At 46.7% G+C, this 27,747-nt stretch overlaps 1 protein-coding gene across 4 annotated transcripts in view; it reads left to right on the top strand.

Annotated features, from left to right (window-relative positions):
• The window catches only part of LOC135385201 (neprilysin-1-like), a 142,235-nt gene extending 116,182 nt beyond the window's left edge, over nt 1-26,053 (top strand). For all 4 annotated transcript variants that reach the window (XM_064614398.1, XM_064614397.1, XM_064614400.1 and 1 more), the window contains 11 exons: nt 800-898; nt 1,913-1,990; nt 11,105-11,217; nt 12,302-12,360; nt 13,090-13,141; nt 13,368-13,435; nt 15,168-15,298; nt 15,929-15,994; nt 20,636-20,740; nt 21,292-21,368; nt 24,296-26,053. In XM_064614398.1, coding sequence (XP_064470468.1) covers nt 800-898; nt 1,913-1,990; nt 11,105-11,217; nt 12,302-12,360; nt 13,090-13,141; nt 13,368-13,435; nt 15,168-15,298; nt 15,929-15,994; nt 20,636-20,740; nt 21,292-21,368; nt 24,296-24,395 — 948 coding nt within the window. In that variant the 3' untranslated portion in view covers nt 24,396-26,053. The remainder of the gene's footprint in view (nt 1-799; nt 899-1,912; nt 1,991-11,104; nt 11,218-12,301; nt 12,361-13,089; nt 13,142-13,367; nt 13,436-15,167; nt 15,299-15,928; nt 15,995-20,635; nt 20,741-21,291; nt 21,369-24,295) is intronic.
• The last annotated feature ends 1,694 nt before the right edge of the window (nt 26,054-27,747 follow it).

The following is a 27,747-nucleotide window of genomic DNA, read 5'->3' as shown; positions in this document are numbered from 1 at the left end:
AAGAAACGCGCCCGATGTTAAGGCTGGTTCAGAGTCCGACGTAGCATTCGCCCATCGCCGCCCGCGTTGCGCGCCGACAGCCAGCGTTCGCTACGTCGCTGCGCCACGTTCGCTCCGACGCCATTCGGCGCAACGCAACGAAAACAGCACCCGAGTTTTTCACATTTCGTAGTGGGACAGTCATGTCTGCACCCTCGTGCTGGAATCCGACTAAGGACAATCCGTGTTCCCATCGTTGGCAGTGTTATGTTTGTATTACTTATTATTGTATTACGTTTGGTACCCCCAAACATGAACACCGAATTAAATAAGAAAGCCGCACGCCTTCCCAGCTGTTGTCGTTCTTTTGCTTACCTCTCTAGTCCATCCGTCGTTTATTATATAGGCACGGATATTCCTTTCCAGTTTCGATCAAAAGCTCAATGGGCGACGCCATGTTGAGAAATGCGAGTCCCACGCCGTGCACAGCTCGCTGGCCAGCGCCAGATGTAGAGCATTGTTCTACTCTCCCGATGGCGGCTGGCGTAGTCGCGCGTTGACGCCGCGCTGCGCTTCGCCGAAAGTCGTCGAACTATGAACTCACCAGCGACGGGTCGCAATGCTCGGCGGTGCGCCGCGCTAGTTACACCCCCGCCGCTCCGTCGGACTCTAAACGAGCATTTACTGAAAGAAAAGCTAGCTCTGACGAGGACGGTGGCGGTCTGTAGCACAACAGCTGACCGCCAACTGTCGTTATCGAGAAATTTTGTATTTTCAGTGCCCACGTGTATAGGCAATATCATGTCCATTATATTTGCAGATGAATAAACTGGTGGAGGAGCTGCGAGATTCATTCTCACTCCTTCTGGACGAGAGTCGCTGGATGGACAAGGAGACAAAGAAGGAAGCCTATAAAAAGGTGATACGGAAGAGACATTGTCTTCTTGCCCCCATCTGCCCGGCCTTCATTTTTTTTTCTTTTTCTACGCTACCATATTGCATCACGTGAAACCTAGTCCAAAAGCTTCATTTACCCTGGCCTGGACATAGATAAATTAACTTAGTAGTAGATCAGGCGATGAAACACAGATGGACGAACATAACATTTACGCTACACAACGCCTGAGAGGGTAGATCCTTGATTGAGAGGTTAACTAACATGTTGTAATTGATATTGCCTCTGACCGCAAAACGGTGGGTGTTGTTTCGAATTCAGCTGCTTGTGAGTTATCATCGAGTGCCATTCACTTGCGTTCGCAGGATTTTTTCCGAGGGTTTTGCTTGAGAAATAGAACATAAGGGCAATCGAGACCCGTAGGTTCCAATGGGTCCGTTTTGCCTCCGTGAAAAACACGGACGAGAAAAACGTCAGTGTAAAACCGGCCTAAGGGCGCTTTCACACGTCCGCTTGTGTCGTCCGTTTGCTTCAAAAATAGACGCTAAGCGCTATCGAGCCGCGTATGTTCCAATGGGTGCGTTTCGTCTCTGTTAAAAACATGGACGAGACAAACGTTCCTGTAAACGGCAGCTAAGCGCCTGCTATTAAAATTAACATGATGAAGGGACGCCTTTGTGACCGTCCGCTCGATTGTCAATAAAACTAACTCAGTCTACGGTGATCCCAATTATTCGCTATTCCAGTGTATTGATGCAAGTATTTAGGGAATTTAAATACTTTGCTCATAAATATATATATGCCAAGTCTTTAAGTACAAATTTAAACGAACTATTTTGTATTTCTCTTCGTATACACCAAAAATATATTGATGCCGACCCTTTGCACGTGACACAGAATATGTTTAATTTCACTCCCAATTTGTAGAACGCATTCTGCCCCAAACTTCCAATTTGCTGGATATGATTATAAAAAAAATTACGTGCGTACATACCTTACGTTGAGTACCCAATCCACAAACTGCACATTGTTTTCCAGCTTCAAACGATGATTCCGAAGATTGCGTACGCAGATTGGCTGACGAATGATACGTACCTGGGCAACCTATACAGTGCGGTGAGTACTTTGTGTTATACGTATAGGTATTGGCTTCCATGGAGGATCATGCGCACAAAGAGGGGCAACAGGGGATTACTAGACAAGAGTGGCTTGGAGTCTTCAAAATGATAGCTACCGTCTTTGCTAACACGCTGTCAAGATTTAAAAAATAAATATAATCTAGATTATTTCGCCATACAAATATAAGTTGCTCTCTCGCACAGGATAAGTTTCCCGTATCCAGCACACCCACGTTGCCCGTGCCGGTACAGAGCTCCAAAGCCTCGTGCCTCTAGATAATTCAATGGATGATCTGCTTGTAACAGTTTCTACCCGGGTGCCTTGTGCAGGCGGTGCATTGGGAATATTCGGCCGCTGGTTTATTTATAGCCTCCAGATTTTGTCCGCAGGTACGTATCATGCACAGTGTCAACCTGGAGAACCGAAAGGAGCTTACAACGGCGACATCTTACAACATATGGCTGCGACAACTACAGAATAGTCGTTCCTATTGGATATGCATTGCTCTTTACTGGAGGACGCGATGATCGGTTTGACAGTGGACAGTGTGTCGTGACGGAGAGTGAAACCTCCTACCTCACTTATGCCATTCTATACTAAAACATGGGGAAATGTTCTTTTTTTTTTAGGGTGTATTTTAAGCTTCTTCCAACATTAGTCCAGATGCCGGGAGTAGTCACCTGAAGCAGTTATACCGCACCGGCTACCAACATATATAGGAACAATAATACATGACGTTTCGGGTACCACCTTCACAACGAGCCAACCTGGGGCGCGTTCCTCCTAGCGCGCGAGCACCGTATCATCATACCATGGCTCCTGTTTGCGCAGTGAGCGGCGCTACGGTGCTCACGCGCTGCTAGGAACGCGCCCCTTGTCGGCACCAACCTATTCATGCACTAGGGGTATGTGGCAGTCAGGCAAACGACCTGGATGTTTGTTGATAGCGCCCTTCGTTTTCTTTATGTACCATGATAAAAGACGTTTTCGTACTCCTCAATGGTTTTCACGAGCAAGAATGGAGGGTTTATCTAGGTTCAACACGTACCCAGTATCGCGCGCATGTTCACATGTCTACGTTTTGGTTGGGGCAAATTTCTGGATGTATTTCCTATATTGTCCATTCTTGTTTTTGTTTTTCTTCCGGTTTCTCCGATGTATACCGCCTCGCCATCTTGACAATATATTTTCTACACAACACCCCGTTCATCTTCATGCGGTGTTTTGTCATTTCTCAAGCAGCACAATGTACTGAAAGTCGAGTGCAATAGGGGTGTACGGGTAGGTGGAAGGCCCTGAACAGACTCGTGAAACTAAAGAACATTGATAAGACACATACTGTCCACCCCTACTGCACTTGACTTTCAGTACATTGTGCTGCTTGGGTTAGCAGATTCCTCAGTGTTATCATCGGCTTGAAAGCAATCTTTATATTCACCCGTGACAGTATGCGTCTGATGGGTCTGATGCATCTGATGACAGAGTCAGTATGCGTCTGATCACTTAAGAAAGGCCTATGTACTGCTGGGGATACGGTTAGCTAAAATCGCCTATCAGTAGTTCCGCGGCTCATATTACCTCAGTTGTGCTTTTAAGTGTTGTGCTAATATTGTATTTCAAGGTGGACGATGTGCTGCACGTGTTTATTACTCGAAAGAAATAGTCTTGCAACACCTGAACATTTGAGATGGGATATACCACGGAGTGCTGATTTTAGACAGCTGTGTCCAATACACATCTTCATCCCTTACATCAAAGGCATATCGGAGCCCATCAGACGCATACTGTCTCAAATGAATATAAAGACGGCTTTCAAGCCGATGATAACACTGAGGAATCTGCTAAAGGACAAAACACCGCAAGAAGATGATCGGGGTGTTGTGTAGAAAATATATTTTCAAGATTGCCAGGCGGTGTACATCAGAGAAACCGGAAGAAAAACCAAAACAAGAATGAAGAACACAGGAAATACATCCAGCAATCTGCCCCGAACCAAACGTAGTCATGAGAACACGCGCGCTATGCTGGGCACGTATAGAACCTATAGATAAACCCTCCGCTCCTGCTCCTGAAAACCAGTGGGGAGAACGAAAACAGCTTGAATCATGGCACATAAAGAAAACAGAGGGCACTATCAACAAACATATGGGCCCTTCGCGCGACTGCTACATACCCCAGTGCATAAATAGGTTGGTGCCGACCAGGTTGGCTCATTCTGAGGATGGGGCCCGTATAGTACCCGAAACGTCAAGTTTTTGTTCATGTATATGCTGTTAGCCGGTACGTTGGAATTATTAACGACTTCTTTCAACAATCAGTATCATACCCAAGCATAGGTGGGCGTCCCCACTCATGGGGTCGCTCATGAAGACGCCTCACCCTCACCTCATGACGATGAGGTGACGATAAGTGAGGCCAGACCACGCTGAACGTTCCTCACGAGGACAGTCGTGAGGCATTGTCCCTCATGAGGCCCACCGTTAGGGCCTTCATGACGCCAGTCATCGTGAGGCCATCAATACGTGAGGTACAACATATTCCGTGAGGCTTTTTGTGAGGAACCTCACGGATGAGGCTGTGAGGCATTTCGTGAGGAGCTTCACAGATGAGGCCGTGAGGCCTTTCGTGAGGGACCTCAGGGATGAGGCCGTGAGACCTTTCGTGAGGGATCTCACGAATGAGGCAATGAGGCCTTTCGTGAGGGGCCTCACGGATGATGTGATGAGTTCGGGCTCCTCTTTGCTGATGCCAAACGCTAACGTTAAACCTCACTGTGACAGTAATAACTGTTAGCAAATTTATTCAAGCACAGCACGAAACCCTATAAAAGAGTTTAATGCCGCGCAGTATCATTAGTACAGGTTGGGACAAAAGGTTACGGAACACGCGAGCGACGTACTTTTTCTCCGGTGCGACACCCTAGCGGCTGCCCGAAGAGAGTGAGTTCACTGTTGCGGAGGGGTGAAAGGGTGCGCTGTAAGCGACACACAGCGGTAACTTGTACTTCCCAGGCGCGCATAAACGACACTGGAACTACCACTGTGCGTCGCTAACAGCGCATACGTCCACCCCTTTGAAACAGTGAACTCACCCGCTTCCGGCAGCCGCTAGGGTGTCGCACCGAAGAAAAAGTACGTGGCTCGCGTGTTCCGTAAACTTTTGTCCCAAGCTGTACCAACTACAGACACAGTAGTTCAGCGCCGACGTGTCATGTGAACATGACGGAAAGTTCTTTTAAGGCTCATGTGCCTCCTAGTGACTGAAGACACGTTAGGCCATGAGGGTATTCACGAGGTGAGGGCTCGTGAGGATGAGGGGTCGTGAGGCCATGAGGGAACTCATGAGGTGATGGCACGTGAGGATGAGGACTCGTGAGGCCATGTGGGTCTTCATTAGGCGAAACTAGATGAGGCGCCGTGAGGACATGAGGGCCCTCATGAGGTGAGGACACGTGAGGATGAGGACCCTCATGAGGTGGAGATGCGTGAGGCCATAAGGGTTGTGAATAACCTCATGAGGTGAAGGCATGTGAGGATGAGGATGGTGAGACCTCTCGGGATCCCGATGCCCTGAGGTGAGGTTTATGAGGGCAAAATTTAAAATGGCATGTGAGGGTGAGGGCGACTGAGGTTTAGTTACTAGTGAGGAAAATTTGGTGAGGGTGAGTGAGGCCAATGAAGTCTGTGCTTCGTGAGGTGAGGATGAGTGAGGCCGCAGGAAAATGCCCACTTATGTGCCCAAGTGTCTTTTATTATTCTTATTCGTACGGATTTTTCTTTTAATACCAAAAGCTATGAGAGCAGCATAGATACTGTTCTTGTAGGTGGGTTATACTGCCAGACGGACATTCTATAGAAGAGAGTATATAACTACTATATGGTTATTTACCAAAAAATTCTTTAATCAGTTCTTCAATTAGGTGCTGTCGGACAAATGTGAGGTAGCACAATTGTAGACAATCCTCGTTCAAATATCGATCGCAAAATGTTGGAATGCAAAATACTGCTGCGCGGATTTTGCTATGCAAATGAGCCGAAATCAAAACCGTGCGCATGAGAAGCGCAGGGAGGACAGCATTCATTGTACGCAAGGGGGATACGTGCTGTGGAGCGATGGAGATGATTTGAGTAAGCGCTGATCTGCTGGCCCGGTCAACCACTTTGCGGCTCAAACAAGCCGACGATGGCGTTTCCGACAGGATTTTTTGCTGGGTTTTCTTCAGACGCTGTCAGACATATGTCAGCACAGTTCCCTTAGAAGGTGGCCCAGGACGAACATTCCCCCCAGAGCGTTAGTCGTGGCGTTGGCCACCTCTGTGAGGCGGACAACGGCGAGCTCTTTCACCTGCACTACCCTGCGCCACTCACCTGAATTCCGACACTGTTAATACCGTGGAATTAATACCGTTAATACCGACAGTGTCTTGGTACTGTAACACCAGATACAGTTGAGCGGAGTCACAGTAGTAGACGACGACGACGACGACGACGAAGAAGTTCAAGCGCTCCTGAGGCACCTGGTTTTCGGTTTCGGCTTACTTGCATAGCAACATCCGGCGATGATTATTTCAGCATAGGTGCTCGCCTCAGGGTATTTTAACAGCAAATTGGGGTGGTCATTTCGTAGCAACACGGCCGAGCGCTCGGAAATTGCTAGGTCGGCGACCGAGTTGGATCACGTGACCGTTGCCACCCGAACATGATTGCTAGGAATCTAGCGGTTTTAGATACTTGGATCACGCTAGGGGCGTCGCGGTCGCCCGTCTTCGAGTTCTGTCGTCTGCTAAACCACGTGCAAACCTGCCAACTCTCCCGATTCGTCCGGGAGACTCCCGGATTTAAACCGTTTTGTACGATTTTGTACGACCGAGAAGCAAATCTCCCGGAAAATGCAGTTTCTCCCTCTATATCTCAAACGCCTGTTTCTTTTTTTTTTGTTTTCATTTCTTGCTTCACAGAGGTAAACGTGAATCCAGTACCAGCCCGATTGCCATCGGCATCGCCTCCGCTTTCCGGAGAGTTCTAGGTTCTAGACACCGTGGTTCTAGTTCTAGCACTTCTTGTCTCCGGGCGACCAGGGGACCTTTGCAGTGTTTTTGCCTTGCATATTGCAGATCACAGATCCGTGTAAGCGAAATAAGTATCTACATGTCTTTCTGAAGCAATACACAACTGAATTAGGACGCGTGATCGCGTTCACGAAAGGGCGCCATGTGTTCTGCACGGTTTACGACTGCGGCATCAGCATTGCGCATGGAGGGTGGACCGACATTGTTACCTATGTTACGTCGAGGGAGCACCTGAACCACCTTATATGCCAAGACAGACAGTACTAGCTAGGTCAGTTTTTTTCCGAAAGCAAGACAAGGACTGCAGTGTTCTCCGCGCGGGCCCTCCTCTCCGTGTTTCCAACTCCCGACGTTGCAAAGCGCTATGCGTGTGCTCGAGCTAGTCAACTGCCATAGTTGGTGAAATGGGAAACTGTACACAAGAGCTCATGATAAGCGCGCTGAACGGAATTTTTTTCGCGGTAGCTGTTGACGACACTGACGACAGCGTTGTATAACTGTAACTGATGGTTTTGATGTGTTATACAAGCTATTTTTTAAATAACTTGTTTAGCTAACCTATTCAACAACTACTTTGTTTAAGCTCTCCTGGGAAGTCCAAATGGGCTTTTGAAGTTCAGCCACATTACTGAGGCAGTACTGAACGAGTAGTGCTGAATGGGAGGGAAGCTAAGCATCGCGAAGAACACAGGGACATAGTTTCGTGTCTTCACGTTCTTTTGAGAAAGTGTCATGCTTTGTCACAGCCCAACCCAGATAATTTCTTGGAGAGGGCAAAGTCTGTTGCTGTAACACTTGTGTCTCATGAGTCTGCTGGGGTCAAGCGTGCTCCTGTTACATGTGCAAATAAAAGCTTCCCAACACCGGCTTTCTCCCACATAAAACAGCGTGTCCACTTGCCAACACCATACCCCCTTTTCAAATCTCCCTAATTCGGATGTTCCTAAGTTGGCAGGTATGCACGTGATTTCAACATGCGGGCCAATGAGGGCACTCGCCATCGTTGCAGTGCGGATGTGACGACACCGGATACAGTTGAGCAATCTGCTGCTCCATCGTTTTGAGACCGGGCAAAAGAAGTGCTAGCTGGCAAATTCCGAGCACTCGGAAAGCGCCATGCGAACATGCGAGATGGCTTCATTTTGGCCAAGCGAATATGACTGCTCGAGATCTGGCAAAAAAATGTTGCTACGAAATGACCACCCGAATTCGCCATAAGAAATAGAATGGCTGTCAACGAAGATTGTCTCCTATTCTGCTTTGTCACTTTTGCGCGAACTCCCCTCATTAAACAGTTAACTAATGAATGTTTGATAATTAGTTATCTAGTATAATTGCGTGCCCTGTTCGAGAAGATGACCGTCTGGCCAACGCCACATAGATATAGACGGCCTGCTTCTTGCCTCATCTCCCTCCTTCGCTACGTAGACATATATAGTCTGAATTCGTTTGCTCTTGTGATTCGCCGTTCTGCGAACTTAAGAACTCGCAAATGATTGCAGTTAGCGTGAAACCTGTAAACCTGAATATGTAGACGAACAACAACATATATATTGTGATGATGAAGTGGGGAGGTTTTCCACTCTAGGAGTGGAACGCTACCCCATAGCTAGGGGTCTAATATGAGTGGTGACAATGATGAGTGATGACGATGAGTGATGACGGGAATGATCGAAGTGGCGATGACGATGCTGGACGTGATCGTGGTGGTGGGAGTGTCCGAGGGCGCTGCTGGGGTCATAGTGAGTCCTTTAGGCATGTCGCCTCAAAGAAGTCAACCACGTGACGTAAGGCCGCCCTGGAGTCGGCCGCGGTGTCCCAAGGGCCGAGGATGGTCGACAAGTTGAAGGGGCGGCAGCCAAGGGTGGCAAGCTGCGACTGCAGTGTACGCCTCTCGTTGACATAGGTCCGGCAGCAGAGGAGTATGTGCTCAACGTTGGCAAGTACGCCACACTCGTTGCACATAGGGCTAGCCTCACAGCCTAGCTGGTATCGATAGGACGGAGTGAAGGCCACATTCAGACGTAGCCTGTGGATGAGTGACTTCAGAGGACGAGGAAGCTTTGCAGGCAGTCGGTATGACAGCGTTGGGTCTACATTCCCCAAAGAGGACATAGTTGGAATGTCGTGTTGCCACTGCAGGGTAGACCAGGAATCGGACAAATGCCTGAGGAGGGATCTTCTGTCTCCTCGCGAGAGTATAATGGGCATAGAAGGTCGTTGTTGGTGTGCAGCGGCAGCGGCAGCGTCGGCCTCGTGGTTCCCAGTTATTCCGCAATGCCCTGGAACCCACTGAAAGGCAACGTAGTGGGAGCGATCTTGTAGGGACTTCAGGGCGCACAGGATGTCTACGAAATGTACAACACGCTTTCCAGAAAATCGGTTTTAACAAATATATGGGACTTTTTTTCGGATTTATGGGACCAAAGTTTTCCTATTTGGTACGCGGGGACGTTCAGTCACTACTCGCAGACGGGGTGGTTCGTCTCCATGGCCACGACTGCTGAAAGCAAGTTCGTGATTGGCTGCCGCCGTTGAAAACACGATCCTAATTGGCTGAGTCTTAGTTGTTACGTTACGTCGACAAGTAAGCAGACAGGCGTTGGTCTGGCCATACAACTCACCTGCAAAAACGGCATCTATGCTGCTGTCATAGTGTTTTATATAAAAAAAACTAAAAATAAAAATGGCAACCTATACGGTATTCAATGCAACTTTGTGGTACGAAATATCAAGTAATACAATAAAGCGCTCTGGTTATAGCGCCGGTGAAAAATCTAGCAACAGTTCTGCTGAATTTTTCTTTGAATAGTACAATGTTTGTGTTGTTTGTTTATTGATGTATTTTTTGGATGCATCAGCAGCATAAATATAGGTAGTTGGTAGTACATCAGGAAAACTAGGCCGTCCCTTCTGCTTTTTAGTACCTGCCTGAACCATCATAGTGAAATCAAGAAACGTCTACTTAGCACAAATAAATCGCATCACACCCTATGCCTACGAATCGCATTTTACGACCTACGGCACCGAACTCAGTGACATTTTCAAATTCTATATAGACGAATGTCCTCTGTTGTGCCCCCGTTTAACGATACCCTCCCTCGCAGATAATATCTCCCTTTGTTGGTTTGAATCTGGTGTCATGCACATGTCATGTTCCTGTTCTGGTTAAGGAAGCCTGATCTGTACCTACGGAGCGCCAGCTCCATGGCTCCCATTAGTTTGTTCACCATTGTAGCCCAGTACATACACAGAAGTTCCTTTAGGTCTTTTGGGCATGTTTTTCAATATTGCGTGAAACATGCTTCTCTCCGATAGAACGTAGCACTCCAGCAGTGGGCCTAGATCTTCAACTTGTCGTTATGGGTGGTCATCCGCCGTAATGCGCGTTAAATGCATCATTTCACCAATGGTTCACCACGATCTCTCGCGCGAGAGTGGTGGTGGTGGTGGTGCTGGTGGTGGTGGTGCTGGTGAAAGAGCTCGCCGTTGTCTGTCTCACAGAGGGGCGCAACGTCACGACTAACGCTCTGGGGGGAATGTGCGTCCTGGACCGACTTCGATGGGAACTGTGCCGACATATGTCTGACAGCGTCCGAGGAAAACACAGGAAAACATCATACAGCACAGCCAGCATCGGTATTCGAACCCGGGTACCTCCCAGTCTCGACGTGACATGACCAGCAGGCTCACCATTCAGCCACGCGAACTGGTCTCGCGCGAGGGTTAATTGCAACGATTATTTGAAATCTCTGGCTATAAAAACGGTTTTCATATTCTGCCGAGTGACGTTTGGAGCACACCAACTTTGAAAGTAACGGTAACGCTTGAGCAAGTTCGAGACTGGGATCTAGGAAACGCATCACGCGGAAAGTATAAGAAGCTCATACTCAGGGTAGGTTACTTCGACAGCACATTTCAAAGTTGGGAATCGGCGGCGAGGGCATGTTTTACCAGATGTTGATTGTTTTGCTGGCCACATAATTCCAATCGTTACCTTAGTGAAGAAGTAGTTTCCTAGAAAAAGTTATTAAACCTTTCAGGTGGAGGACGTATCACCGGAAGCTTCTTTCCTGGACATCTTGTTTAACTTCACGCATAATGGTGTCGTCCGCACCCTGAAAAAGATACACACCTTCCACAACAGGAGCGAAGAGTAAGTCTCCCTACGTAGCCTGTTTTAGTCGAACCGAGAAGGGATCTCAGAACATATTACTTTTATTTGACTACGTGTTTTGATGAATCTGGATATAACATTAATAACGAAACCAGGGTCTCGACTATCATGCACCAAGATGTAAAAGAGCCGGTACGCTGCACGGTAGTGCTTCCCAAACTCTGCTACCGTACAAACCAGAGTCCGCTTATGTGTTATAGACCTCTCCGTTTGCCACCGCGGGCTTTTTGTGACGCAGGATAGTGGGCAAAGCCAGCAAAGTAAGCAAAACATCATTTGTTGTCTTTTTTTTTTCAAATCCCCGAGCCGTTTCGCGACCCCACGCTGGATCTGTCACCACCCACAGTTTGGTAAACACGCCCCTACAGGAAATGAAACCAACTGAATGTTATGAACAGTCGCATGTCGTAGCCACATGCCACATATTGCGCAAGTGCCTGGAGAACGTTCCTAAAGTTATCGTGTTGGTAGAAAAGCCCCGAAATACGACTATGTCAGACCACACTGTGGAGCGAGTACGTGCTGATACTAGAATATTTCGACGCAGTATTTGTTCAGGAAGCGTGGTAAGGTGGTTTAGAAAAGTTACACTACGTTAGGAAATGGTACGGAGTGCGTCAGTGCACAAAGCGTTATCTCTACCGCTACGTTGATCGTATTATGCGATGTGACGCTGGGAATGCTTTAGTTCCGCGTTTCTGTGTGAGTGAGAAAAAGCGCGAGTTGCGGGACTCCTAGATTCGGCTTATGCGCGGTTGCCTGTACGAAGATATGTCCGTGCTACGTGTGAAGCTTTTACGTCTGACAGACTGCTATTAATATTCACAGTGTCCTAAAAGCTAGCTCTCATATACGCGTACTTACAGCTTTCTTTCCGTGTTGATGCAAATATAGAATCGCTCGCACGAATAAAAGCAGTAACTACTAGGCATATGGCGCAAAGACAACACGCAGAGAGAACGAGGACAATTTTATGTTACACACTGACGCTGGTGTAATTTTTTACCTTCCTTTGATCGTTGGTTGTGGATCCGTAACAATGCCTACCACACTTGGTTTGCAGGTGGATCACAGGTTCTGCGATAGTCAACGCATTCTACGACCCTGAAGCAAATTCTATCAGTAAGTAGTGCATTTCTCGTTTGTGGTTGAATGTTTTAATAGGGCGACAAGCCCGACAGGGATATAAAAGTGGTTGCGGAGTTTGGAACTTGCCTGGATTGTAGCGCCCTCAGGCGTGCTCAAAACGAATGGAGACCGCGCATACGTTGGCTCAGCGGAATGAAGGAGCGGACTTCGTTCATTCTGAGCATGTATGAGAGCGCTACAATCCACGAAGGCACGCTTGTGAGTTAAGTGATACTTTTCGTATTTCGCAATCTTTTTGTTTGTTTCTTTGTAGCCGCGGAAAAAGGTTAACGTAACGGGTACTTGTTTGAAAACAATTGAATCTGGGGTTTGTCTAGCAAATGGATCTCGTAAAATAGCGTAAATGCAGGCGAGCTGGAGGAGGGACTCTATGCTCGAAAAATGCTTGACTCCATACTACTAATACTAAATAGCCTGAGTTTGGGCAAAGTCAGCGTCGTCTGTTCTCTGTGCCATCTGTTCTTCTTTGCCCGAACTCTGTTTATTTTTTTAAAGTGTGAAGTGGATTTGAGGCAACTGAGGACCGGACTCTAAAATTTATCTTTGAAAGTCAATTCCTTATGTATCATATTTATTTAATTAATTAATTAATGTCAATACAAAGAAAAACATGAAGTACGCTCGGGGCACCAGCTGTCTCACTTTTCCAAAGACAACCAGTTCCTGTACTCACGTATGTTCTCATTCTTCGAAACACGACAGCCTTTCCAGCGGGCATCCTGCAGAGTCCATTCTACGCGTACGGCCTGCCTTCGTGAGTAGCTCTGCCTCATGTGGCTTCTTTACACGCTGTGCTAAACACACGAGTTGCCCGAGCGGGCATTCCGTAATGCTAACGTCTGTTCACTTATTAGTTATATCAGTTATATCTCTCCCTATTTATATATCTCTATCCCTAGTTATATCAATCACCTGTTGAACAATGTTGTTCACCAAGTAATACGACAACAGTTCACGGCATTATAAATTTTCTTTTGAAGCCCCTCCAACATGGGTGCAATTGGTGTGGTAATCGGCCACGAGATTACACATGGCTTCGACGATTCAGGTGAGTGTGGATCATTTATTGCTCCACGAGTCTTAATCCCCATACGGCGATGTCAGTTGCAAAACGTCTTGCTACAGCGAATATTGAGCTGGCGAATAGATGGGGATTTCCTGGTACGCAAATCAAGACATGACACGCATGTTCGTGCAGGTATGTTACGGAGCCATCCTAAACAAAGCTCTTTCCAGCTGGGTTGCTTCTGCATAGATGATAACATTTTTTGTTAACAAAATCGAGACTCGCTGTCAATTGCTAGTTTTAAATTGAGAAGTTGTGAGAACTTTCGTCAGAACACAAACCTTTGGGTGCTCACACATGGGTGGGTATTGCCCAATGCGCTTGTGCGACATTAGACAGAACATACAAAAGGTCACGGGAAGCGTCATGGAAGGCACACGGGCTGCTGGTGGTGGTGACGGGATCGGCCTGGCGTTGTTGACCTCACTTGTATGGGCAGCGTCACGACTGCAGCCATGGCGAGATGCGGTGATATGATAACAAATTGTTGGAATGATGACGGCCGAAAGTTAAGATCTAGGCCGGTCACTGCAAGGCGGACTGGTCACGGGCTAGTCCCATCCCAGGTGCCTTAGCTGGGTCCCATCAGCTCGGCCCTTCCCTGTCGTGTAGCCGTGTATTTAATAACGTGAGATTACCAGAGTCAGCTCAGAGAATCGGAGTTGACGCGGCATTTGGAAGTACGGTAGCTTCTGCAGGGTGTCTGCCATCCTGGAAAACCTGAAAAACAAGGAATTGTCAGGGAAGAAAGGTGAAAGCCACTGAAAAGGTTAGCCAGCCCACATCTTCTGGATTACCTTCACTGGATTACCGGCCCAGGGCTCTACCAATTGAGCTAAGCTAACACGCCTCCCCAGCGACTTTCGGGGTGCGTCATCTGAAGGGACAAACCAGCCACTCTCTCTCACTCATCCTCCTTTCACTCTTAAATTTTTGCTCACTCATACACACATTCATACGACGGGATCGACGCAAGCGCCAAATGCTGAACATGAGAGAACTGAAGTTCTGAGACTGGAAGAGGCTGAGGCTTTTTGAGGCTTTGTTTGTATTTGTCCATTCTACCTTGTTCCAGCCTCAGAACATCAGTTCTCTCATGTTCAATTGTCAGGGAATTTGGCAAAAAAGCAGCTGAAGTCAGGGAAAATCGCAGACAAGTGCCGTGATGATGCGCTGCGAATCGCGAGTGCCGACCGGTGGTTGAGCGCCGATGCCGCAGCAACGTTACCGCGAGTAGCAATTCGCCAATACGACAAGCTCTGAGGCAGAAAAGTAGGGTAGCCTCACTAATACTTAATAAATGGTCTGTTTTATGAGGGATCTGTATCAAAACGTAGGGGCAGGCACCAAGTTCCCTTTGTTTTTGTCAAGGAATTCGCTTGAAATAGTGAGCGAAAACATTGAAAAACCAAAAATTTCAAGGCTACGGTTTGGTAGACACCCTGTTCTGGCTGGATCAGAATGTGCTCTCCTGTTGCCGCGCAACTCCGAGGTTCGTCCAGTCTTCTTAGCCGGCCGTAGAAAAAACACTGTGCATTTCAGTAAATTCGCTTGCTTCTGCTTTTCAGTAGCAGCTACGTCTTGATTGACCACGTCACTCAGTGATTCTTTCAACCACTTGGCCGAAAATTTATTTCACCTACGCTGACGGACTACACATATTATTGCTTAATTTCTTCGAGCAAACATTGAGCGCTATTCTGTGTCCTTTCAGGGGCACAGTACGACGATGAGGGCAATCTTCGCGATTGGTGGTCGAACGAAACCCGGGTCGAGTTCAAGAAGAAAGCCAAGTGCATTATCGACGAGTACGGAAACATAACGGACGTTCAGGCCAATATGAAAGTGGGTACATTTTACTTTCAGCCTTTAAATTGCGTTGGGTCTCTGAAGGACGTAGTGATCGAAAAACAGTACGGCTACACTGGTGGAGGCTCGAAGTTAATTAAGAGGTAACGTGCGAACGCCACATGTTGTTATGCCCAGAAAGAAGAAAAAAGTTGAGATTCTATGAGAAGATAAAAGATAGATAGAAGATGATCATTTTTAAGATAACAATCTTCGAATTGTCATTGAAGAGGTATTGCCATGCTGTCCTTTCTTTACTTGTGATGGAGGTGTTGACTGTTGACCCATTGAATATATGGAGTGAATGTTATATATATTATCATTTGTTATTATACTATATATCAGCAAGGAGGCGTGTTGGTACCGATCGCCTCACACAGCACATAGCATTGAAGATGAACGCGTCCTAGCGCTATCTGTATGCTGCTGTAACCGCAAACTGTACTGTGATTGTGAGATGTGCAAGCAAAAGGCGTTCGCTCTGTAAAACGTTTTCAGTTGGTTGGGACTTGAGACTACCCGAGAAATCTTCCAGTTGATCTACTCTGCGCTTTTGGAGTCGACACTGATATGTATTGGCTGTTCGTATGTGGCTGTCTAAATGATGCGTAACATTTCATTCTGCAGCTCAACGGAGAAAATACTCAAGGCGAAAACATAGCTGACAATGGCGGACTCCGTGAAGCTTTTAGGGTAAGTCAAAGCTGAAATGCAGGTGACACAAAGTTCGCACAAACACGCCTGCGAGGAGAACATGATTTTCCTTTTTCTTTTTATTCGGGTATAGCTCAGTTCCTGTAAGAAATTTTGGAATTAGAAGGCCAATTTATTCTATTCACTAACTGTCTTTTCAAACATTTGGTAATTAGCTAATTAATGTAACTAAAGTTAAGTAGTTAATGTACTCACATATTTGAAAGACAGTGAGTTAATTGAGGATACAAATCGAAATTATTAAATGAAGATACTGTGGATGTACGAGAGGAAATTAGGGTAGATGAGAAATGTATATTTGTAAAGACCCTTACAAAGGTTTTTCTCTTGATGAACTGAACGCTTGTCACCATGTCCTTAAAGGCGCAGGAAGGTGATATGCAGGGCGTCTCACTTAAGTCATCGTGCTAAATAATTCGCGAACGGGTGCACCAATAGAAGAACTTTCTTTTTTACAAGTATCTGTCCGATACCACGTACAGGCTGCGCACCGTGTGAATGTGTGGGAGGCGCTCATTATATAAGTAAAAATTCAAATGAGTTTTGTGAAAAACATAACTTCTAAAGCAGGGCGCCGTCGGCATTAAAATGGGTACTACCCCTTCTGGGACCTTCAGTGGACACCTTTTAGAGAAAAATCTGCCAGCGAAGCGGGTCATTCGTTCCAGTAATTAATTGGTTTCGGTTTACATATTTTTGTAGCGGCTGGTAGCGGCGAAGCGCAAAATGATGCTCTTCCACTCCCATATCCCCCAATGAATTACGTGTTCTCGACACACTTCGCAACGGGGAGTGCTGATGAAAAAGTAACAGCGTCAGACAGGCTACGCCAGTCCCCACCCGGCTTATCTGATTGATATGCGCCCTTTCTCTGTTGTGATCGCACGGACGACACACAGTTATTCACATTGTGCCTTGATATCACATGCTTTCCATTTTTTCTTCAGCATTCCACATAGCGAAGTAAGCTCAAGAACACGCAATTTATTGATGGATAAGGGAGTGGAAGAGCGTCCATTTGAGCTTTACCGCGACCAGCCGCTACAAATATTTGTAAACCGAAACCAATTACTTACTGGAACAAATGACCCGCTTCGGTGGCTGATTTTTTTTAAAAAGGTGTCCACCGAAGGTCCCAAAAAGGGGTAGTACCCATTTTAATGCCGACGGCGCCGTGCTTTAGAAGTTATATGTTTTTCACGAAACTCATTTGAATTTTTATTTAAATAATGAGCCCCTCACACTCATTCACACGGCGCGCGGCTTGTAGGTGGTGTCGGACAGATACTTGTAAAAAAAGAAAGTTATTCGATTGGTGCGCCCGTTCGCGAATTATTTAGCCCGGGGATTTAACTGAGACACCCGGTATAACACAGTTCGAAAGCCCATTACATTCGTTAAGCTGTGCATCGGCAGCCGCCATGCCAAATATTTTCGCTGTGCGTGTATTGTCTCCCAGCAAAAACAAAGAAAAAAAGAAGATACAAAAACTCGGAAAAATCAGACTCGGTCAGCGAACCGCACGGTCTCCTGGTGTGACGTTGGCAATTCCCCGTGTCTTTCTTTCTTCTGAGCTCACGTGTTTAGACATGCTGAGTCGGTCCACATCACGACTCAGGTTATGACCCTGCCAGAAGAACTGTTTACGTCGCAAGGTACCCTCCCCCTCGTCTCGTTCTCTTACACGCTCCTTTAAAAAAAAACGAGAGGGGGGGGGGTATTTTGAAAGAGTGTAGCACAGAGGCTTCGCGCGCGCACTGCACGTCACCTGCGCTAGTCGGTCCTTCGCAGAAGCTCATGCTAATTGTTACAGAACATGCTGCAGCTAAACAACAACTTTATTACGGGATGATGACTGGGGAGCATGCTGCAGCTAAAATTATATATATACAGGCTGGTCCACCAACCATGATAGAAATTCATAGTGAAAAACGTAGGCCCCGGAGAGACATGCGGTCAAGGGATTTTTTTTCTGCCAATAGCTTTTGCCACATATTGGTAACATTTTTATTTCATTTCAGTTGACGGAAAGTTAATTTCTTGAATTGAACTCCGAAATTTCCCAAGGCAACTTAATGTTTTCTTCGCGGAAATGGGTTCCCCGTGGTCATTTTACTCAGTATAGCACATAATCCCATTCGTAATGCAATGGCAATTGCCGAAATAAATTCGCCGAAAATCCGTGGAAATGAGCCCTTGGCTCCGCCTCTTTTGGCTAAGGCTTGTAACCCTTTCCCCCCTCGTGTGGCGTGTCAATGTAACCTCCTGTCTTCGCAGCTTTGCTCTCGAACTAACAGCCGTCAAAAAATAGGCGGAGCCAAGGGCTCATTTCCACGGATATTCGCCGAATTTATTTCGGCAATTGCCATTGCACTACGACTGGGATTATGTGCTATACTGAGTAAAACGACCACGGGGAACCCATTTCCGCAAAGAAAACGTTAGGTTGCCTTGGGAAATTTCGGAGTTCAATTCAAGAAATTAACTTTCTGTCAATTGAAATGAAATAAAAATCTGGCAATGTACCAATATGTGGCAAAAGTTATTGGCAGAAAAAAATCCCTTGACCGCATGTCTCTCCGGGGCCTACGTTTTTTACTATGAATGCCTATCATGGTTGGTGGACCACCATGTATATGTTGATGATTTGATCGTGCACTCCCAGCCGAGGACAGCTGTTTCGCTCTACTTGGAGCTCGTCAGCCCGGCGCAGGGAAGTGACATGATCATGGGTCGGCGCTAACAGTGTGTCTCAGCTGTGAGTGCACGATCAAATTATAAACATATGCTCGACGTGCAGCTACAGAGCTTTGGCTATTTCTCCTTTGTATATGTACTTGCTGGCTTGCACTGCGGCCTCCACAGGTGGCGCTGTCACCGTGAAACATTGCTGTCTCGCCGAGACACATTGTTTGCGCCGACCCATGATCGTGTCACTTCCCTGCGCCGGGCTGACGAGCTCCAAGTAGATCGAAACAGCTGCCCTCGGCTGGGAGTGCACGATCAAATTATAAACATACAGGGTGTCCCAGAAAACGTGTCATTGAATTTTAATTAAAAAACTACACCACATAGAATCATGCGGTCAACGGCATTTGTTCTTACTAGATTTTGCCACTTCCTGATGTACATGTCATGTAACCTAAGTTTCATTATGTAAATTTTTGCGAACCGAACTCGAAAATTTGCCAAGTAAAGGTCACTTTTTTACCCCACCAATGTGAAGAGCGTGGCGCATTTACTGAAATTAATGATGATTGACAGGAATATTGAGGGGCTATCGTATCGGAAGAAATAGCCGAAAATCATGCTCTATGGGGCTCGCAGAGGATAGCGCGCGACGGATTTTTCAGCAAAATAATTGTCAGTCCGACGAAAGGAGGTTGGAAACCCAGCCCACACCGGCATGGTAGAAAGAGATTCGTCGCACTGACAGCGATTGCGCTCAAAACGTCCTCGCGCGTTATACTCAAGTGCCCCGAGAAGCACGATGTTCGGCTATTTTTCCCGATAGGATAGATCCTGAACATGACTGTCAATTATCATGAATTTGAGTAAATTCGGTACGCTCTTCATGTTGGTGGGATAAAAAAGTGACATTTACTTGGAAAAATTTCTGAGTGCACTTCGCAAAAATTTACATAACTAAACTTAGGTTGCATGACAAGCACATCAGGAGGTGGCAAAAACCTAGTAAGAACAAATGCCGTTGACCGCATGATTCTAGGTGGCGTAGTTTCTATTAGAATTCAATGACACGTTTTCTGGGACACCCTGTATGCTCAACGTGCAGCCACAGTGCTTCGGCTATTTCTCCTTTGTATATATATGTATGTATATATATATATATATATATATGCCACCTCACTGCTCCTTTATGTTTTCTTCTGTCCAGTCACCGGTTCGGTAGACGTTCCTTCTGTCAATTTATTTCATAAGTCACTGCAGTGCACACGGCGGACAGAACCTGGACCTTCGTGGTATGCATTTCCTATCATAAAAAAGTACTAGAAAAAATGAAAAATGCTCCTCCTTATCTATGAATCTGCTAAGAATCACGTGGAAAAGGCACAAGGTACACGTCAACCAGATTTGGAACTGGTGGCGCAAAGGATACCTGGCCGAACTACGCTCCGCATACCACTCGAAGAGATTAAGAGCTACCGGCGACAAAGTGGAAGACGTCGTTCTGATCAAGGACTCCAACCGCACTAGAGCACGGTGACAGATGAGAATCGTAGAAAAAAGCCTTCCCAAGTACAGATGGGTGGGTTCTAGTCTGACTACTGGCACTTCCAACCAAACCATCATCCGAAGACCAGTGCAACACTCATACAAAATAGAGTCGTCAGAAGAACATCAGCCAGGCATCGCCGCCGGGGGCAAGCTGTTGAATCTCTCGCCGATGAAGACAATGCCTCCTGCTTGCCTGCAATGTCTCCTGCAATGCCAACTGTCTCCTCCTCACGTGACAGGCATCTCGTTCATGTCGTTCATTCTTATTTCCTTTACGTCAACATAAACGTCGTCAACCTGCCTCGCTGTCTCGTCTTCCATAATTTATAGAGATATTGGCTCAGAGAGAAAGTGTAAGATGACTGTCCGGATTTACACTTGCAGGCCCACAGAGTAGCAATTGCGAAAGGTGGAGGTGTTTCGGCACCGGCGCTTCCTGGCCTCCAAAAGTATACTAGCGACCAACTGTTCTTCATGTCCATGGCTCTGGTAAGCTCCAGCAAAGAGTCAATTGAAACAGAATCTAGGCTCACATAAATATCACTATCTGTCATGTAAATAACAGAGTAGAGAAGCAGAATCTTAATGGATGTGCCAGGGTATAATTTCTGGATATGTTTTAGACAACTCATGCAAGAGCTTTTGACATTTCTTTTCCTTTCTTGGTGCCTGTGCACGAATTTATGTAGTATACTTTGAGACAAGGTCAACCCCTTCGGGTGAACTCCGCTACAACTCTGGAGACGTCTGTGATTGGCATAGACGAGCCTCAACGCCTACGAGTCACAACGTAGTGCGCCTTGTTGCGCCTACACTTCAAACTGTTGCTTGGACGCGAATCATGTTGCGCAGGCCACCGTTGGAGACAACGTACTTCCTTATGTTTTTAAAGCAAACAGTTAAAATATTCGCGCTGACAAAACACGTGAATGGGCTTCCCCGCCTGCCTGGCATCCAGTTTTGCGGACTACATCCTCCGCTGTCAGGATCAAATCAAGTTCACTGGGTTCTTCCATTCTTTTTTATTCTTTATTCTGCAGGTTTGGTGTACAAACTACCGCACAGAAGAACTGAAGCATCTCATGCAGTACGATCCCCACAGCCCCGGCAAATATAGGTGAGGCGTGTTTCTATGAATGTATATTACCCCTTCTGTACTTACCTTCATTACTCCCGTTAATTTCTTAGGCAAATTGAGGCTTTGTATGTATTTGTCCCTTCTATGTTGTTCCAGCCTCAGAACATCAGTTCTCGCTTTAGTTGACGAGTTTGTCTCCCCTAACCACAGCGGACCTGATCCGTTTGTGAGCAACCTTGCGAAGTCACGTGTCATAACGACGAAACGGGCGGATGGAGCAGGGAACAAGGGAATTATGGGTGTTTTTGGTTGAGGGGTTGCGATGTTAACGTGAAATTATTGTGTTATGATCACAGGGATGCCCTACGCATTTCACTCCGGGGCGATGGCGTGCCAGGGGAACACATTTATTCTGGATCCACGTCATTGGAAACATCATCACACACGTGACCCTAAAAATGGCTACGCTCATGATCCTCGGTGGAACAACGCGACTGCTGTGTCTGTGTGTGGTTTTTAACGTCTTTCGATCTATATCAAGGAGATTTATCCAGTATTGTTGCTGCTAAACACGCCGGCTTGCGCATGTGGCCTCGTACTCCTCGCCATTCACCCATATTCTTCGAGTACGGCTTACCGAAGCACCGTGTAATTTACAGCAGCAAAATGCGTTCCTCTAACGCACGGGGTAAGAAAGACAAAAGCTGAAATTCCCCATGGAAGCAAGCGGCGAGCGACCAGATGGAGTCAGTAGAACTCTATCCAAGAAACATCACCGTTGGGTATTGGTAGATACAGTGAAACAGAAACAACACGAACGAACGAATTCAATCACTAACATCATAGGTCGATTCTTTGCATCAACGGCACACACAAATGAGGTCACGTTTTTAGTCGCTTTGGTGTCTTCACTAGCATGCGCTTCGCGTTCCCAGTCCACCGTGGAAAGAAAAGAAGGTTTCACCCAAGTGTTGCATCGCCTGGTCAGTCTCGTAATACTGTGCGGAATGTGGTGTGTTAGTGCGCTTGCTTCTTAGACACATTGTGTACTCCACTCATGTGTACCCCTCAGGCTATTGAACATGAAAGAGCCTGGTAGGCATCTTTAGAAAGAGTTACCGAAAACTTAAATCAACCGGTAGAGTGGAGCAGAACAAGACCATACAACGAACATATCAGATGCTATGTTTTAATATGGCCTATTTGTCAATAATTGTTCCGCGTTTTACTTTTGTAGTGCCAGACTACGAGGTTGGTGGCGCTGTTGGACCACCTGGCGTCACATGTTTGTAAATAGTGAGAGATTTATTTCGGAGAGGCACATTGGCAGTTTCCGACGCCTCGTGACAGATGGCGCAGCGCTGGTGTTCCCATCGTTTTTGCGCTTCCACATAGAACCGTATGAGAAAAGCGTGTATAGTCTTCGCGGAAGCTTCCATCGCGCTTAACCGATATAAATAGAGTAAGAAGCGTGTATAATAGATGCAACACAACACATATTCAGGTGTGAGCTGCATGGCGCACTTTGTTTTGCGCAATTAACGAAAAGCAAGACCGGCTTACCTATCTAGATGAGCAACTTACGCGGCACAGCAACGGACGGATATGCCGAGCAGGGAAACGAAAGGCGGGAACAGAGAACAGAGGGAGCAGCCATTGACCGCCAAGCCGCAGCATGACGTGACACAAAATTTTCCCGCTTCTCCCTACAGATGGCGCAGCACTCTGGTCCTCCTGTCTGCACATTACCTGCTCGCGGGAGAGAGTGAAGTTAAACCTCTCGTCTTCCCTACTCGGTGTTCTAACGTGACTGGTAAATGTCCGTCAGCGCCGAAATGGGACGTGAAAATGATGTTGCCCATGACGTGGGGTCAGGACAAGATGGCGATTCTGCTGCGAGCGACCGCTATTGTTACACGGACTGATCATTGTGGCGCCCTTGTTGTTATGCCGTTGATGTGACGTGATGGGTCGCCAGTGAAGCACCACGATGTTGCGATTGTGAATGAATTCGAGTAAAAGTGCCGAAATATACGTGGGACACCATATGTGTAGTACATACTGTAATGCGTGTCATGCTGTGCAGCGGTAGGAACATTTATTGTATTATGCACACTACCAGTGGTCACCAGTGGCGTAGCCACGGGGGGGGGGGAGCTAGGGGGGGGAGAGCTCCCCCTACCTGCCACGGACCGACCCACGCAAATCGTGCAAATTCGAGGAGAAAATAATTTGGGGGGAGGGGGGACCAGTGTGATGATCGCGAAAGTGCTTGCAGTTTCTGGCGTCTATCTAAGCAGCAAATGGTTTTCAAAGTATGAGCTTTTCAAAATACTCCCAATCTCGTGACATCACCTCATTGGTCATGTCAGTGTATACATGTAATCATATTCTGAACGTCCAACTCAACTCTTTTTTTTATCCACACTTTGCGGTGTGCACAAGTATATGTGTGTTGTCGCACGCAGGATCAGCGGGGGGGGGGGAGTGGGGCGTGTTTTCTTGGCGAGCCCCCCTACCTTGGAGGTCTGGCTACGCCACTGGTGGTCACTATAGCGACAAAGTGACGAGTGATCGGAGCACCAGAAACGTCTTCTACCGAGGGTGGAACAGAATCGCTTCGCGGGACCTGCAGGACATGCACAACGCAGAAGCAGCGGAGTAACAGAGATGAACAGCGGAGACAGCACGCATTTTCACACGCGTATCAGCTCGTCGCTTATGTCCGAACAAGAAGAGCGTGATGAGCGAATACAGAGCAGGCGGTTTGTGATTTTAGCAGCTCGGGTTAAAGTTGCATTGTCTCACTTTTTTTCCCTTACGCAGTATATGGTGCGCTACACTCGTGTTGTTGAAAATCGTTGCAATTATTTGCTTTTTTTAGACGTATGCTACGAGCGCATGTCTAATGTAAACAGCAGATGCATTCCTACTAATAAATTATGTTTCTTCGTTGCTAATATTAGGGTGAACATTCCAATGGGCAACTTCGACGAATTCTCCAAGGCGTTCGACTGTCCAGCTACCTCACGGATGAACCTACGTGACAAGTGTGTTCTGTGGTGATTACTGATGCTTCATAAGTAAACAGGGAATGAACTATCGAGATCGTGTGACGTGCGTCTCCTGATACATGTGTTCAAGGGCCAGGTCATCGGAATTTTGCCACGAATCACCACATACGGACAGCTGATGAACAGTCTCGAAAGCACTTTCGACTGCAATGACTGGCAATTTGTCCTCACTGTACATCATCAAAAATACTTTCGACGCAGTGTGCAACGACGCTGCCTGCATGTATGTGCTCTGTTGTGCTGCACTCTTACCGTGCGGCGAAGGGAGTATGTTTTGAGATAGCGTCAAGTAGAGGAAGGAGGGGGAAGATGAGACAGATATTCGCAATTGAATATTGAATATTTATTTTTCGTGATAAAAAACAAAAACAAAAAAACTACCCATCTGCACATTCTCAGAGGGCTAGAGCTTCTGTAAATCAGAACGGACTTAACCGGTTCTAAAATAAACACAGAACAAGAAATTCGAAAATGCAAATTTTCTCATCTTGCCCCAACCCTCGGCGCAAGACGAGACAGAGCGTGAGGCAAGATGAGACACGCCTTGGTAATGAACTATACAAATTAGTTTTTGCACTTTAAGTAACCTACACAGCCCCCTTGAGCCCACCGCCTGCATGATAAAAAGCACACATAGCCCATTGCTATTTCCCTCCACCGTCCTTTGCAAACAACGCACCGCCAGTCTGATGTGTCGCTGGTCGCTCGCTTTCGAGTGCGCTTCTGCTTTGATGGGAATATCCTAGGACGCAGAAGAATTTGCTGGAAAATCGTAGGCAATATGCAAGAAAGGAATCTCTAACGAACAAGCATAAGCCCACCTCATAGTTGAGCGATCAGTCTCTAAACTACATTAAATTTAAATTACATTAAGTCGTCGCTTCTTGCCCCGTAGATACCACTGAAAAATAAATGCATCAGAGCATTAATTTTTCTGTTAAACACGGGTCAACCAAGAGTGCCCATATTTTGCATATATTTAGATGAAGGAATAAAGAAATAGAATGCGGACTTCCATTGACAGAATAAACGTGCGACACGCTGCTGCACAGCTGACAGGAAGAAGGACTACAGAAAACCGCGCCTTTTTTGCGGGTCTTTACATTCTAGGCAGTAGTAACCGATTTTTTTTCTCTTCGACGCAAATACCAATCAGGATAATTCTCACGTGCAATAAAGGGGACATGCAAAGCCACCAATGAGTAAAGGTTCAAGCGCATGGGGCAACGTGTCTCTGAGACAGGCGGCGTCGAGCAAAAAATGTCTCATCTTGCCCCACCTTACCCTATACCGACGAATACCTGAATAGCTACTGTATACAAAGACCGCCGAAATCTATGAATTTAAACGTTGTCTTCCACAACCACGCAACATTGGCAATTGTCCGTGAATATGGTCCCTGTATGTATGAAAGAGTCACTGCGGAGTAATAGCCGCCCAGACACACGGGCGAGCTAGGACTCCTTTGCGGTGGAAGTCCTTTATTGCTTTGAATGAAGGACAGCTTCTTGAAAGGAGGTTGCCTGGTGACACACGACATCGTCGGCTTGTCCTTCGCTTAGTAGCACCATCTGAAATGCGGCTTGATAGTATATCATAGGTTCGTGATGTCTTTATAAACTGAAATTATTAAATTTGCTGCAAAGTGTCTTTCTTGCTTAATCTGCTAAATCATTAAAATCTTCAGGTGTCGCATTTGCATTTTAAATTGCCATGGCCTAATAATCGTCGCTTGGTTATGGGTTCGAGGATATGACTATTCGCCCGTGGAGGAGGTAAGCAATCTCCTCTTCTCCAAAGGCCCGCTTGGGAAAGGGAGTATCTCCTTTATCTTGGGAAGCAAACGCCGTTCGTAAGGATGTCCGCGAGGCTTTTAGGCTGCCCGTGTTTCAGGGGTATTAATCTCGTGCCCTCAAGAATCCTGCCTAATTTATTTCATTGCAAATGTACGCGACACTTACACTATTCTCTCAAAACATTCCTTCCCTGTGTAACCCGGACGTACCAGAAAATTAATTTCCAGGTAAGTTCTACGGCTCCTGGCAGTCTTCCATCACTTCTTTTTAAGTGTTTAAGAGGGGATACGACCTCCGGCGGCCCCATGTATTCTCTATGGGCGAAACAATGGATCTTTTGCAGCTAATACTGAACCGATTTGGACCAAAATGGCCTTGTTCGATAGATTTTCGAATTTCAAACAATTCGCATTGGACACATTTGCAATTTTTTTTGCAGAAGTTTTTAAAAACCTTACGAAAGCTGCAAAAAATTTATAAGTTCGGTCTGTCGCTTTTGGAAGTTCGTAGCTCGTTTACTGTAGCACATATGTGAAATGTAATCAGTAGCGTTTACGCGGAATTCTTTCTTGAATATTTACGATTCCATTTCATGTCTGTCCATGCCTCCAGTTGTTCGCAATATTGAAAAAACTTAAGGAATGTACGGCTCCGTGAACTGCCCCATCTTGCCATCGTACAGTAGCGCCACATTGCCGGTCACAAGAGAACTTCATATCGTTCCGCGGAATGCAGTCACTGTTCTGGCACCCTATCCCAGAAGGGGTTTCCCCGGCAGCGGAAGCGCCAAATTGAGGTCGTGAAACCTGTCTGGAGAGATCCACGTTGGGTAGGTCGTTGCAAAATAATGGGAAGGCCTTGAGAATAGGGAGAATAGGCGCCATAGACCAGGAAAACTTTGCTACAGAGCCTGCTAATGGACTTAAGCGTGAACCACATGGCCCGAAAAGCGTCCGAATTCTTTCCGAACCGAATTCGGGACCGAACTTTTTTCGGAGAACAGAATTCCGTGCCGAATTCGGCCCGATCTGGCCAAGCCAGATTTCTCCTCCGAAATGGGAAGTGACGCCAACCGAAAAAGTAGAAGCATCCAATGGCTATTCAGCCGGAAGGAGAACCATAGCAACGATGACGTAGCAATCGGGTTTACTGTTGCCGTGTGTGCGACTTCTACCCCTATGAATACAGGGATTATCTCATTGACCTAGATGGTTGAAAGGCGATGTTCCCCAAGGCCAGAAGTCTTCGGCCGAAACTCGGGGTGCATTTCGGTAGCATGCGGTGATGCACAGAAAGAAGTTCGGTCCCGATTTCGGTTCGGCCAGTTTTCGGCCAGTTTTTCGTGCCATGCGGTTCACCCTTTACACAATGTTCGTCTCGCATCGCATGCACGTAAAAAGAACGGTAGTGTTGGGGGAGGTGAGGCTCTAGTGAGGCGCAGTGAGACCGAGTGGTGTATCATTCGCTCTCCCGATGTGTTGAAATTGAAAGACAGTTTTCTTTCTTTCTTTTTTTTTTAATGCGGTAATATCAAACAGTCGAAGACTG

This window comes from Ornithodoros turicata, chromosome 2 (genome assembly GCF_037126465.1).
Source record: "Ornithodoros turicata isolate Travis chromosome 2, ASM3712646v1, whole genome shotgun sequence".
NCBI classification, from domain to species: Eukaryota; Metazoa; Arthropoda; class Arachnida; order Ixodida; family Argasidae; genus Ornithodoros; species Ornithodoros turicata.
Note: the sequence above shows the minus strand (reverse complement) of the source record. Positions and strands in the feature narration are given on the sequence as shown.